The 14,646-nt window shown below is 37.3% G+C and overlaps 1 protein-coding gene across 1 annotated transcript in view; it reads left to right on the top strand.

The window, feature by feature from the left end:
- Positions 1 to 14,646, top strand: part of FREM3 (FRAS1 related extracellular matrix 3) — a gene marked incomplete at both ends in the record, with an annotated part of 65,743 nt that overhangs the window by 32,674 nt on the left and 18,423 nt on the right. The window contains 5 exons of the mRNA XM_082482452.1: positions 410 to 640; positions 897 to 1,022; positions 3,982 to 4,233; positions 11,042 to 11,191; positions 13,389 to 13,598. Coding sequence (XP_082338578.1) covers positions 410 to 640; positions 897 to 1,022; positions 3,982 to 4,233; positions 11,042 to 11,191; positions 13,389 to 13,598 — 969 coding nt within the window. The remainder of the gene's footprint in view (positions 1 to 409; positions 641 to 896; positions 1,023 to 3,981; positions 4,234 to 11,041; positions 11,192 to 13,388; positions 13,599 to 14,646) is intronic.

Genomic DNA, 14,646 nt, shown 5'->3' with positions numbered 1-14,646 from the left:
TTTCTGAAGGCATAACTGGAAATCTTGTTCCACAGATTTTTATATAGATGGGAAAATTGGCCCTGTTGAACAGTTCTGTTCTGTCATAATTGATAAATAACCTCATGCCTCAGTAACTTTGGTTGTGTAAGTTTTAAGTGCTTAGCAGGTGAAGTCAATGGAATTTTTCATTCAAATACAATTCTTTATGCACACAAATGTTGGCAGGACCCTACCCTAATTACCTATTTTTTTTATGAGCTATATGACAATGTTAGAGAAAGTGTGATATAACCATCCTTATTTTTTTCTGGAGGTCAGTAACTGCCAGATTAGTATTTTTAAAGTTATTTTTTTTTTGTGGTGGTTGTTTCAATTTTATTAAAATACTAAAATGCATGGAGAATAATTCCTCTGAATTTTTATGCAGGTATTGGAACCAAAGATGGTACAGCAGTAAAGGATAAAGACTTCAAGGGAAAACCTCAGAAACAGGTCCAGTTCAATCCAGGACAGGTTTCGGCTACCTGGCGAGTGAGGATATTTGTAGACAATGAATATGAGGCATCGGAAACATTCCAGATTGTTCTGTCTGATCCGGTTATGGCTGCCCTTGAGATTCCAGCAATAGCAACAGTTGAAATCGTGGATCCTGGTGATGGTATGTATCACTACTTGTTCTCTTAAAATTTGTGATTAGGTGCAGTACTATTCACTTGCAGATCCTTTGAGTACATGTATAACTCATCTTTTTTTGCTCTATTGTGGTTCAGCCCTGTCTTAAAGCTTCACCTAGCTGAACAATGAATTTGTATTTCTTATTAAATCTCTTCCCTGGCTAAATTCATACTCTGTATGTAGTGTCATACAGGTGTTCAACCTTAGGGCTCCCTTTCTCTCATCATGTTTTTCTTCAGTACCTACAGTGTATATTCCTCAGCTGGAATATAGAATAGAGGAAGATATAAGTGAACTGCTGATTCCTATTAGAAGATCTGGAGATGTCAGTCAAGAACTGATGGTCATTTGTTCTACACACCAAGGTATGTTATCTAGCTAGGTAACAGATTACTCAGCGTAATGTTCACGTTTAGGTAAGTAAGAGAGCAAATGCAGTTGTTAGTCAGCAAGCATTGCCAGTAACTTCAGTAGCTGGAACAAGTGATTTTTGCAGGCAACTTATGTGTGTCTATTTCTCTGCTTAAGGAGTGTTTTAAAGCCCAAAATGTAAGAATACTGTGTGTGCACATGCACATATATATATACACACGTATGTATACATACATACGTGTGTATATATGCGTATACCTTTTTTTGGAGAGGCACCATTTTTTTTTCCTGCAGCTTTTCCTGCTGAAGAGGAAATGCCTGTCCCTGCAGCGATTGTTTAGAGGGGAAAAAAAGATTCTTCTAGTCTTAAGCCCTGTAGCTCTCCTGTGGTTGAGGATCTGACTGGTCACTGTACCTTTGTATATAACCTGGATGAGAACTGAGGTCCCGGGGGGGAGGGGAGGGTCCTGTTGTCAGTGTTTTGCTTTTTGACTATGTAGCTGGAAGAAGTCAAGTCAGGGCTTCAGCTGATTCAGCAAGAAATAGTATTTCAAAATTGCCAGACTACAGCCATTGAGTATCACTTTTTGTTTAAACGCAACTGAGACAGAAGGCTGCATGAAGCAACAATCTGTCTTCATAACGCGTTTTTCTCGTTTGTGAATCTGTGTAATCAGAGAAGGCCACGTATGGAGTTGATCATGAACCCCAGAGAAGAGATGTAGATTTAGAACGAAACCATTTCTAAAATCACATGAGATTTGGGGGGTTTGGTTAGGTTAGAGGCCAGCTATAAGGTTCAGATCACAAGCCTGTCTTCACTAGATATTCAGAGATGTGTGAATGTAAGTTTGTGGTGGCGCACTGACTTTCAGCATAGTGATAGTCACTCAAATACTATAGTTAATATAGACAGGTTGTTGATAGTAAGATTCTTTCTTCAACTCATTTGAATCTTAAGTTTTCTAAATGTACTTCTTGTCTATAAAATAAGCCTGCTGTAAACTGAAAAAGTGAGATGGCAGAGGAGAGAAAATATTAGATATTGTAAAAACACTAGGTATTATAAAATATATGAGATAACTCTTAATCAAAACTAAAACATGCATTCAAAAATAGATGTAATAGACATTTATAAAAGAAACTGAGCTTAAGATACAGGTTAGCATTTAACCTAAGCAGTGAAATATGAAAGTTTTGACTGAAAAAACTGTTTTTCTTATAGAAGTCTTCTATCATCTAGTCATAGCTTGAGATATCAGCATTCTGTATGGTTCATGGGCAGGGAAAATGGGGGACTTCTGTGACTTATTTAAACTTCTGGTTCAGAAAATCCTTGTAACGTCTTTTGTTTCTATTTTACCCTTACCTGTAAGAGTCAGCCTGAGTGGCTGGTAGGAATCTCCAGTGTGTCAGGCATTCAGAGGTCATTTGTTCCTTCATCAGTGACTTATAAGGGCTTAACAGAATTTCTCCCTCTTTTGTTGTGTATTGATGCACAGAAAATCTTACCCAGTTACTTAAGGCTTTTTGTCCTTGTAGGCTGTCAACCTGTCTGGCCTTAATAATGCTAGCCATTTACCCAAATGCACAATTGCTGTAATTGTTGTCATGATTTGTGTTTTTCATAAACATGTTGCAGTAAAATATTTTTTCTTAAAGTTTTAAATGTGATAAGTATGGTAAACATGACACTGTCTCTCATTTAATCTTTCTCAGCCTGCTTATTAAGTGTCTGACACATTACTAACCCTTGTCAGTGGCAAAGCAAGGCAATCAATGCATGTTGTGTGTACTTATGACCTCTGAAAATCAGGCCACCTAACATACTCAGAATTATTTGGGTTGGAAGGGACCTTGAGAGGTCTCCAGTTAGATTTGCTCCTCAAAGCAGCTGTGAGGTGGGTTGCTCAGGCTTTTGCCCCTGAAAATCCCTGTGGGCCCAGGGCAGGCCACTGAGGAACTCCGCTTGTAACTGGCTTTCAGGTGGAATACGGACTATTAACCACCACCTTTTGATCCTGGTGATCTAGCCAGTTTTCACCCAGCTAGCAGACCACTCAACCTCATAGTAACATCCCAATTGGCTACAAGGATGCCACTGCCACTACTGTAAATCCATAGCGGTTCTTAGGTTCATATTGCATATAAGCCTTTTTTTTTTTAACACGTATTTCACACAAATAAACACAGCAGAAGTAAGAGGGAGGGATTTATGTCACCACCACCTTCTAAGGATCACACAATGAGGTAAATGTGAAGTTCAAATTCACATTCATTTGTTCAGGACCTCATCCTAAGGTCCCAGTGACTTTCATAGGCATTCTGATCCATGAAAGAATAGTATGCAGAAGTGAAAAAGGAAAACATCTGGCCATTTTTCAGTGCAAATGTTACGAAATGTAGTCAGTCGTGTGTGATGTTAAATTGGGTGTGGCTCCACGTCCTCATCTTTCAACAGCAAAACCTTTTTGGGGGTTTTGCCACTCGTCTCATCGAGCTGCTCTTGCAGTCTTCTTCTCTCACAAAATTGCTTTTTATTATGACTGTTCAACTGCTGATGGGGCTGTGCTTTACATAATTCATATCAAAGCATATTTTTGAGAGGTTGGTTTGTTTGTTTTTAATCACTTGACTCACTTCTCTCACCTGGTTGAAGTGCAGCCCCACAAAAAAAGTTGAGTCAGGATAACTGGAGAGAATAATGAATTGGGAGCAGGAATGGTTTCATGAGGGTGCTGAGTGAGAGCCTTCTGAGCCACTTTGCTACTGGTGAAGTTGTGATTATAAATAGGAAGAATTTCTTGTGTTTAACTTGTTACCAAAGCATGTTTATTAGTCAACTCCAGCATAAAACCCTTTTGCTGTGTTTGTTTCATTTAAAGGGCTGTTGTTCTGCTTCTTTAAAGTCCTGAGTCCCTGTAATTCTTTTTTTACACTCTCTTCTCATAGGTTCTGCTACTGGTACAGTACCATCCACTGTTTTGTCTTACTCTGACTACATCTCACGGCCTGAAGATCATAGCAGCATTGTTCATTTTAATAAGGATGAGACTGAGAAAATGTGTCGTATTATCATTATTGACGACTCTCTTTATGAGGAAGATGAGACCTTCAATATTTCTCTGAGCATGCCAGTGGGTGGCCAAATTGGCACTGAATTCCCAAGCACTAAAGTAATAATCTTGGCTGACACAGATGATGGTAAGTGTGAAAAAGCAATTTTGTTTTGCTGCGACTTTCCTCTTTGGAAGTTTTACCAATTAAATGATCTCTTCCACTGTGTTTTTCTTTTTTAAATAGGTGAAAGCCTGGGTGCAGGATTTGCTTACTCAGTAGAAAAACTGGCAGAACAAACATGAATTATGTTTAAGATACAATATAAATATGTATCATGCTCTCTGGCTTACACTGTTTTGTTATTGCAGTAGGAATTGAGGATTAGATCTTATTTTCTTTATTTGCATAGGACTAGATGGCTGTTTTATTACAGATATTACGGATCTGAAGCAGATCTGTGAGAATTAGTCTTACTGTTACTGCAGCAGAGTGCGATTACAGTAGTTTACACAGGTATAGGATTAGTCTTGTGACAATATTATAGGTGAAAATAATTGTGTATGATCAGATAAAGAGTAGAAATATTTAATAGAGGCTGATTTGTCATGCACAGTAATTCCCAGTGCATTTTTAAGGTAGAAATGCACGTCTTCCTTTTTTTATTATAAACGTCACAGAATTCAATTCAAGAATTGAATTATCTATTAGACAGAAACAGAAGAAAATTTGTTCTTTTAGTCCCTGTTTATATCTTTCTTGCTAATCCAATATTGTGAATATAATTATGCTAAATAAGGCAGGAGTTTTGTACTGTGATTAGACAAAGCCATGATGTACAATAGTGGTCAGGTTCGGTATTTAAGCTACACCAAGCTTGATTCTTTGGAGCTTTTGATTCACTTCATAAATGAGAATCTGGGGGCTGATTTCTGTGTCCTGCAATAAAAAAGTAATTCTTCTTCTGTTATATGAAGAAAAGTAAGAAGCTAAAGATGCAGGACAATATTGTCCCTGACATACACATAAAAGCCAAACACCTTGTGCTGATTCTATTCACGGTGTTCCGCAGCTCACAGTGATCAAATACAAATAAAGCAGGTTATTGCTTGGTATTAGTATCGGTATTGCTTACCGTTAGTAAGATTTCAAGTAACAAATACATTTCTGGTCAACAATTGAAAAAAAAAAAAAAAAAAGAAGAAAAGGCTTGAGTTTGTTAGGCCAAAGAAAGCTGTTTGTAAATGCCACAACTTTAATGTCAATCATTTTGGTGATGCTGCATGTCAGTGAAAGTTGAAGAATACGTTAAGTGATCTGAAATGTTTTAGTTGCATTAAACTGTACAGCAAGAAGGAAAGCCACTTGAAGTGTCATCAAGGAAAGCAGTCAGGTATGTTGTCAGAGTTTGTGTTAGTGGAATTACCGCTGTTTAGATATTTATAGAGTAGTTCACAAAGTATATAACATGTTTCAGAAAAAATGTTCTATCAGTAAAGATAATGTCACCATAAGGTGAGATAAATACCAGGCATTCAAACATTATTAAATTCTCTTAGTCACTATTCCCATTTTGAAAGTCTGACGCCAGCGCACAGGCAGGAACAGAAATGATTTTTGTCTTGCTGGCTGTTCTGTTGACGTGTCTCATGAGAGCTTCATAAAACTTGTGAGATCACTGGTATCCACAGTGCTGTGTGTGTAAGGATGAAGGAGAAAGCAGTTTCTTGGGTTTATTGTTTCAGGGTTTGAGGTTTCTTGCATATATTCCGCTTAGGTCTCCCTCTCTGAAGGGGCCCTACCTTGCTGCATTTTTAAATAAATGATTCTGTATAATGGCCTTATACCAGAAAATAAAGCACACATTACAGTGACTTTTTTGCTGTTAAATGCATGAAAAATTTCAGTATTAGTTCTGTACATAGGCCTATTTTCATCTCTTATATTACCACTGTAGAAGCTTATCCCTATTTAGCATCCAAATCGTTCAAATTTCCACTGTCTCTGCTCAGGTGGGATATGGTTTGTGCGTTATACAGAGGAAGGCATTGAACAAAGCTTGAAGTATGGTTTGAGAGTCATATGCCTGGGATTCCTTAAAGAGAGAACAGACTTTGTAAAGAAGAGTCCCAAAATTTTGTTGTCAATGTCATAAGGAGAGGCCTGCCACAGACTGCCTCAAGTGAAAACCCAGAGCTCCTCACAGAGTCATGTTACATGCACGTAAAAACCAGAAATAATTCATTGTTAAGTCTCAAGAGTCTTGCGAGTCACCAGTTTCATACAGCTTAGTGCCTGAAAAAGTTTAAAACTTAAGTGTCTCGGAAACTAATTATGACTCCACATTCTCATAGCATTATAGTAATGTTTAAATAAAGTGTTATTTCAAGAATTAAAAAGGCAAAGAAACAGCAAGCTAATAGTCAAGACATAATGTCTGTCCTTTGATCTCAGGTCTCTCCAGGCCAGAGAACAGTGCAGGTTTTGTAGCAGACCCTTGATCCTAAACCAGTAAGCTCTCGGTTGTGTATCATTTTCCCACATGTATCACATGGGTGCCTGGGAGCACGCTGTCTGTGTACAGCTGAACAAAGGGTCCGGTTGTTCAGTACACGGCTTTGAAGAAATAGGTGCAAACAGCTCGTAGTTTTCCGAGTAAGCGGAAATCCACATTAGCTCTTTGCTTGTGTGTTTAAGTGGCATCACAGGTACAACAGGTTTCAGGACCACATCTTAAAAAAAAAAAAAAAGAAAAGAAAAAAAAAAAGAAAATTGTCTGGCTTTCTAGGCCAAACTAATGCTTAGACCTATTCTTTTGTGAAGGCAAATTAATTTTAAATTAATAGTTTATGGCGTTTCGTTATTGAAATCACTATTGTTTACTAGAGATTACTGGTTAGTTCAGATGCTGTTCTGCTTTCCTAGTTAAATATTTGGTAATTAACATAATGATTTCTTCACTGACCACCCTAAAAGGGAAAGAAGAGTATAAATAAATGAATGACTTCCGCTTTTAAAACTACTCTTCTTTTTTCCTCTTTTTTTTTTTTTTTTTTTTTTTATTATTGGGCTCCATAATAAAAATAGGCTGTGTTTCAGAGACAAGTGATTAATTTGCTGTAATAATTGAGTCACAAATGTTATCTTCCTTGAGGTCTCGACCTGTGTGTTTAATAGTGCATTAACTCATGCTTATTATCCCAACCATTTTTGGGAGAGTAGGTGTATCTAGATTGGACATTCAGAAACTCTGAAGACACAGAAAATGCTGTTTAATATTTCACTGGTCACAGTATCCAAGGAACAATTCTCTTGCATTGTAATATATTTATATGGGAAACATGTTCATCTGAAAGATTATAAAAAAGAATTATAGATGCTTGTTTTTTAATCTTATTTTCATCTGTTTGTGTTGGAAATGAAAAACAGTATTTGCTTACTCAGTATTTTTCATTAATAATATAATAAGATTGAGAAAGTTTGTATCATTGCAGCAAGTTTTGCAAGTTCGTTCAGCAGAAGACTTATAAAAAGGTTAGCACAATTTAAGATGACAACTTACAGTGAGTATAATAGAAATGGGAAAGATGACTGTAATAAGAATAATATTACCGATTATTGCAACTGCTTAAGCCATATTTCAAAACAAAAAGCTTGTTATCAAAAGGAGGAGCTCTGTCACCTGTAGTTATAATGTTACAGTCCATATAGTTGTAGACACAGTATGCATATTCAAGGGGGAAAAAAAGTTACTCTCCCATTAAAGCGGGCTGGTATTTAAAGGCCAGTTCAATACAATTATCATGGACTGCCATAAGCTGAACTGATTGATCTCTTAAAGCTTCAAAAGAATTTACAACCTGTACTTGAAAATCCATTAAGCTGTGCCTAAGGGAAATTGATGGACTTTCGATATTTGAAAGCAGATTCCTATGTAAATAGAGAAAATTAACCAGTCTAATTTTTAAACTAAATCTAAAATCTTGGACAATTCTTTCACAAGGGAAGAAGAAATAGGAAAGTATAGATTATATTATTTTTTTTTAATTCTAAAAATATAAATAATAATTTTCTTTTAATTCCAAAGACTCTTGATTACTCTTGCTGAGTAAATACTTTGCAGTGATCATCTTCATGAAATGTGGCTAAAATTTTAACAGATTTTGTCAAGTTGTATTTTTCCAAATTATTTTTCCACTCTTGGAAAAATCACCCCCCCATTGGAGGACCCTCAATGATTTTTCTGCCCATTCTGTTGAAGTAAGATCCTGGTCCTGGTGACACCAATATAACCTGAAGTGCTGCCATTGCCTTGTGCAGAACTACTCTTTCTGTGTTTTACACAAGTTGATTTAACAGAACTGTAACAACTTATAGGGCTTCATTAGTCACTTGATAATCTACTAGCTGGGACAAAAAGGCATGTAAGTTTGGATATTTAGACTCGTACTCTTCTCCCCACCATGTGGGGGAAGACTTCAGTAGTAAAAACTGCATAGCTGGTGGGAAGGGAATGTGATTGTCTTCAAACTTTTACCTTTCACGGCAGGGGGGAAATTGCCAAACTGACAAATAACTGATAATTAAAACTGCTGATTGGAAGGGTGGGAGGAAGGTGGGGCAAAAAAATTGTGTTGCGGTACTGCTAAGGCAAAGCAAAATTTTCTTTGAAAACAGCTTGAACTATTTAATTGACATAAAATGAGCCATTCACTTTGACTTTCGGTTGTGGTGATCTTTTTCTTAAAACAAAAATACTTCGAGAATTGAAAAAGATTGTTTCAAGAAGAAAGCCAACACCTTCAATCCCCCAAAGGCTGAGATTTTTAGCTAGAAATAAGTCCTGCAGTACTGATGAACAGATCTATCCCTCAAAAAGCCAGATTTTTAATGAGCTTTTTGTTTTATTAAACTGTTTAACCCATTGTCAAGGGTCTGGTTTCATTCTCTAACCTTTCTCTTGAGTTTTGCTTGCAAAAGCTTTGCTTTATCAGACATCCTGCTGGGCTGACTAAGGAAGGAATTTTTTTAGCCTGTTTAAAGATAATCTGTCCAAAGGCTGAAAATAAACATTAATGCAGTCCTCCTTGGAACACTTGTTCCTTCCTTAATACGGTGTGCTGAAGACCTCATCTGCTTCTGCAGTAAGTCTTTGTGATTACTAGGGTTTGCTCTAATGGTAGAGTTGCATGAAGGTTCACAGTTCAGTGGCTCAAGAAAATTACAGTGAGTATCCACAGGTGCCTGCAAACTGGAGTGGCAATGTTTATATAAGTATGGGCCAGATGGTGTTCTGATGTTTTTATATATACATGGAGGAAGCAGATAGTGCCTCTAAGCAAATATAAAATTCTCAATTAGCTGAGCAGTGTTGTCTGTCCCTGTTGAGAAAAGAACCTAGCTAGATATTCTCCCCTATTTGCAAAAGAACGTTTATTTAGATTTGGGAAGGTGACATCCCGAGTGTAAAAAAATTATTACTAGGGTGAAGCACTTTTATTATTGAGCTGCTTCACATTATATAGAAAAGCCTGTCAGTTTTCCTGTGCTCTACTTGACACATTGAATCATTGGAAACTGTCCCTTCTGTAAAACTGGCTTTAAGCTCAGCAATAAACTGAGCTCCAGAAAACACCAGGTCGCCAAAAATTAAAAACTCTTTATAGACCATGGTATTTTTCTCTAAACTTCCATTTCCCCAGCTATAGGAGACAACAATCACGACTTCTAAAGCTTTTCAGAGCTCTTTGAATTTCCCCAGGAGGTACAATAGAAATGCAGCGTATTAGATGAGTGCTAGGCTTTTGTGCAACTGCGGAAGTTCTACTAAAGAAGATACTGGCTATTGTGCTAAAATAATGTTGCTGTGGTGTTGGAGAGATTCTCTACGTTGTGTTAATATAGATTGGTAGTAATATGCAACACAGGAAAAATGTGTCAGGCTCTATTATTACTGATAGCAAGATAAAGCCTACTATTGTTTAGGTGACAGAAGGAAAGGATTGAATTTAGCAGACTCCATCCATTACTTAGTAAAAGCAGCAGGTATAATGTGTCTCCAGTGTGTGCTTCTTCATTCTTCTTGATGGGTATTCAGAAAGGCGACTAAATTGGTGCTAGTTTGAGACAGCCTTGTGATGTTTGATCTCTTATGCTAAACAACAGAGTCTGCTAAAACCCAATTTAATATTGACCTTTTCCATGACCTGGATTGTGTAACTTTTTGTATTCCCGATGAATAACTAAAGTCAGTTTACCACACTGAAGAAAAAAACAGCTTCTAACCTCTTAATCTGCCACAACCGTGTCAAATGTATGCTTTGAAAACAATTAAAAAGAAGAAAAGTCTAAACTCTTGAAATCCTGCAAACTGCCTGTGTCTTTTAGGGAGGGGCGAAGGTATATTTAGAGATATATATTTGTTTTAATAGTAAAAAAAAAAAAAAAAATCTGCCTTGGTTTGCTTACCAAAAATATAATGGAAGAACTATCCCGTGTCGTATGTCTGTGTTAGACTACATAGTCACAATTTTTGAAATGGCTATTTTCCTTCAGATGGTAAGGTAAACAGCCAGTAAGCTGAACAGTTGGCTGTGGAAGATCTCCGTCTGCTGCAGATGAGATCAAAAATATATAGATATAACACTTTAATTAATTCAAGGAGTGTGTAGTTTGTTTTTTAGAGGATTAAAAAAACCCTTACATTAAGTGGTAGGCAGGTGCATAGTAATATTTATGTAAGTGGACAGTAGAGATTACTGGGATTTGCAGGGGAAATTGGTAATGCTTCCTTTTTTTTTTTTTTTTTTTGCAGCTGTTAACATATTAAAAGTCAAACTGCAGAGTTTGAGCACTAAAAGTCAGACTGGAGAGTTTAAGCACCGAACATACACGTGTGCACGAGCAGGCCAAAAGAGGCTCTTTCAAAAATATATGCATTTCTCTCTGCTTTTAGAACCTGCGTTGTACTTTGGTAACACTGAATATCGAGTGGATGAAAGTGCTGGTTACGTGGAGATTTGTGTCTGGAGGACTGGAACAGATCTGTCCAAAGCAGCTTCTGTCACAGTTCGTTCCAGAAAAACAGAACCAGTGTCAGCAGAAGGTGAGTTACTCTACTCATAAAAATGTCGCTCAGGTTGCTTTAGAGTATGTGAGCATGAAAATGGGATATCTGGCATTCACTTTTGTCAGTGTATATATGTGGTGGAAAAGTAAAAGACATCAAACATGGATTTATCAGGCAGAAAACATGATATTTGTGTCCCAGTTGTGTGTGGCAGGGACACCTCGGCTAAGCTCACTGACTTTCTGATGGAGCCTGCAGAATGGATGTGAATAAAATGATCGTTAATTTATTCGCACCTTAACTGCTGGCAGACACTGGGAGAAACAGTTGGAGTGAAAGAGAAAGTATTGTCTTTGTAGCACTGTGTTTCCCTGGAATAAAACTGAATTTATAGCATAGATCTGCAGTTGCCCTGAAATGATGTTATCAGTACATTAGCCAAGGAAGCTTTATTTTTCTATGAGAGATGATGTATCTGATATTTTTAGGGTCTCTTGGTTACTGTGGAGAGGCACCAGTAGTGTGACCTCTAAGGATTTTCTCTGTCCAACACTGACCCAAAATACCCCAAATCTGATGACTGTCTCTGTAGAACCCTATTTTTATTTCTCAGTCCAAATGAAAAGTCGCTTTCCCTATCAGACTTTGGGAATACTTAGGCTGGCCAAAATTTTGCAGTGCTGTTTAAATATGTTGCTTGACTTGCTAGCTGCTAAATTAATTTTAAGGAGCAATTTTAGCTGCTGGGTGTCAAGGAAATTGGTTACATAAATGAGAATTTCTGTTCAGCCCAACAAATTGATGATACACTGGCAAGAGACAGATAAGGCTTCAGAAATTTTCATATTGATCAAGCTGAAAGCAACATTTTTTTTAATATGTATGTGATACATAATCAGATTTGCTACCAAAATAACGAAGAATTATAGCAACTAGTAATGCAGCATGTACAATTGAAGGAACAGTTAATTAACTTAGGTACATATAATAAGGTACATCTATGGAAACAGAATTTTGCTACAGTTACTGAAGAACAGAAGTGGTGAGCAAAATAGACAATGTATGTGATGAAAATGTGAAGACTCACTATTCAGGTGAAGAAATATGATTGGGTCCTACATGGTTTTCTGTGTTGTGTATAAAGTAGCAAACTAATGTTTAATTTCTAATCTATTTATACAATTTTTTTAAAAAATAATTTCTGTTAAAGCCAAGGTATGAGTTCTTTCCACTAAATCTTTTCCTAGTTTCAAGTATTTATAGAGTTTTGCATACAAAATTAATATGGTTGTATGTGAAGCACCTATGCGCACAATATTTGATTAAGGAAAGAACAAAACCAGTGCAAGAATTGCAGTTCGTCATGATGCACACAGCCGGGCAGGGAGGTCAGTTTTTATGCAGGTAAGTGTTCCTTGCCTCTAATGCAGAGGCTGCATAATGATGTGTAAAAGAAAAAGGCACAGTTGCTTTTAAGTGTGTAAACTTCAACATACTGTGACAAAGAAGGGAAAGAATTGCTGTCATTACAAGCAATAAGTAGAGCATTTTGAAGGGGATAGGGAGAAACACTCTGGTTAAAAAGAATGCAAACTTATGGAAATAGTCAGAATCTCAGTGAAACAAGGGGACACAAGCAGAAGGAACAAGTGAAGTCATACATCTTCCAGTTTAGATTTAAGTCTCATACACACACACAAAAAAGTCATTCTAGGTGTTTTCACCTGCACTCAGTCTGCCTGCTTCTTTTAGGGGTGAGACAGTGGTAACAGCGTGATTTTCAAGCTCAGTGATCTAGCCTAGTGCAAGACACTTTTTCTTAGGGTACAGCTGAAATTATTCTAGGACAGACATCTGCTCCTTGAAAGGTAAATACCTCAGTAAAACCTCACGCATGTAGTCCAGAGTTGAGCAAAAGGGTTGAATGGCCGTGGACATCAAGTCTGTTGCGTGTTGTTGAGGCTGTAGCCTGTTACTCCACAGTTTAAGGGATCTTAAACAAGTTTTGATTGTGCTGATGGCATAAAGGGTAAATGATGATCCAGATATGTAGTTGTGTGTTGTTGCACTGTATGTTCGTTGTTACCAAATTTATTTGCACATGACAAAAATCTAAATTAAATTTTCTCCAGGACAGCGATAGAAACAGCTGCAAACTCGTTTCACAAATGCACGAGCGAATGTTAACGTATAGTAGTAACTGACCATACAAGTCTTGTTGCTTCCCAAACAGCTGGAGTTGATTATGTGGGCATCAGCCGTAACCTGGATTTTACACCAGGAGTCAACATGCAAGTGTTTCGTGTGATCATCCTTGATGATTTGGGCCAGCCTATTCTGGAGGGTCCGGAGAAGTTTGAACTAGTTCTCTGCATGCCCGCAAATGCAGTGCTTGGAAAGCCTAGCAAAACTACTGTCTTTATCAATGACACCATCACTGATTGTAAGTGTAAGAGGGAGTGGGGGAGAGTTTTTCCAAGGGTTTTTCCTTTTAGTGTTTTAAGTGCACTTAGAAGGTGGAAGAAGTCTTTTAGCAGTAGCATAAATTAATATAAGTGCTGCGATATATCATTCACCCCAACTACATTATAAAGATGAACAGCTGTGAGCTACACCTGAAGTTTGGAATGTAGAGCTATAGTGCAGGTTCTTTACTCTGGCTTGTCCTCCTTCTCATTATGTACTTGAAGATACTGTTTTGGACAAGTTAACATAAAAGTGGAACTGTGCCATAAGCTGAAAGTGCATTTGTTTATTCCTGATACATTAAGGCTATTTGTTTGAATGAATATTTGTTTTGAAGGCAGAGAAGCCATAGGGGTTAAACTTTTTTCCCCCTAGTAGTTATTTGAACATCAAAAATTGTAGGGAGCTAAGTTTTCCAAATAATTATGCAGATTGCTATTGCGTGAAGATGTAACTATATTGTCTCTTCTAAGGGAGCATTGAGGAGGGAGAAAAAAAGGTAGGTGTAAAACTTAAAAGTCAACAAAACTCAGCGCCATTTACAGGTCTTCCAGCACTTGCTAAATAAACCAAGCTGACTCTCAGCAGTCTCAGGTTTCTGCAAATTCACTGCACTTCAAAGACTTAAAGAAGCTATATGATTTTAGAATGCTTGTTCTGAAACAGAACTCTGAAGAGCAGTTCAGTTTCACTCTGAAATATTCACTTGTTGAATTCAGTGCAAAGTATGATACTGACGTCAGTGGAGATGGAATTGTGGTCATCACCCCTTTTTGCCCTGGTGGTATTGTGCACCTAATTCCTCTCTGCATCAAAGGTAAAAGAGACTGCTTTATAGAAAATAATCCCACAGCTCTGAAGTGGCTCAAATGCTGTTTTTAAAAAAATCACTAAGTCTTAGCTACTGTGAGAAGACTGGTGCCAGAATTAGTACTAATTTGGCAATTAGTTGCTGTAGACCAGGAAAGTATTTGAATTAGTCTAGATTCAAAATCTGTGTTTAAAAAGTATGTGCACCTTATGCA

This window comes from Vanellus vanellus (assembly GCF_965231255.1).
Source record: "Vanellus vanellus genome assembly, chromosome: 4".
Classification (NCBI taxonomy): domain Eukaryota; kingdom Metazoa; phylum Chordata; class Aves; order Charadriiformes; family Charadriidae; genus Vanellus; species Vanellus vanellus.
Note: the sequence above shows the minus strand (reverse complement) of the source record. Positions and strands in the feature narration are given on the sequence as shown.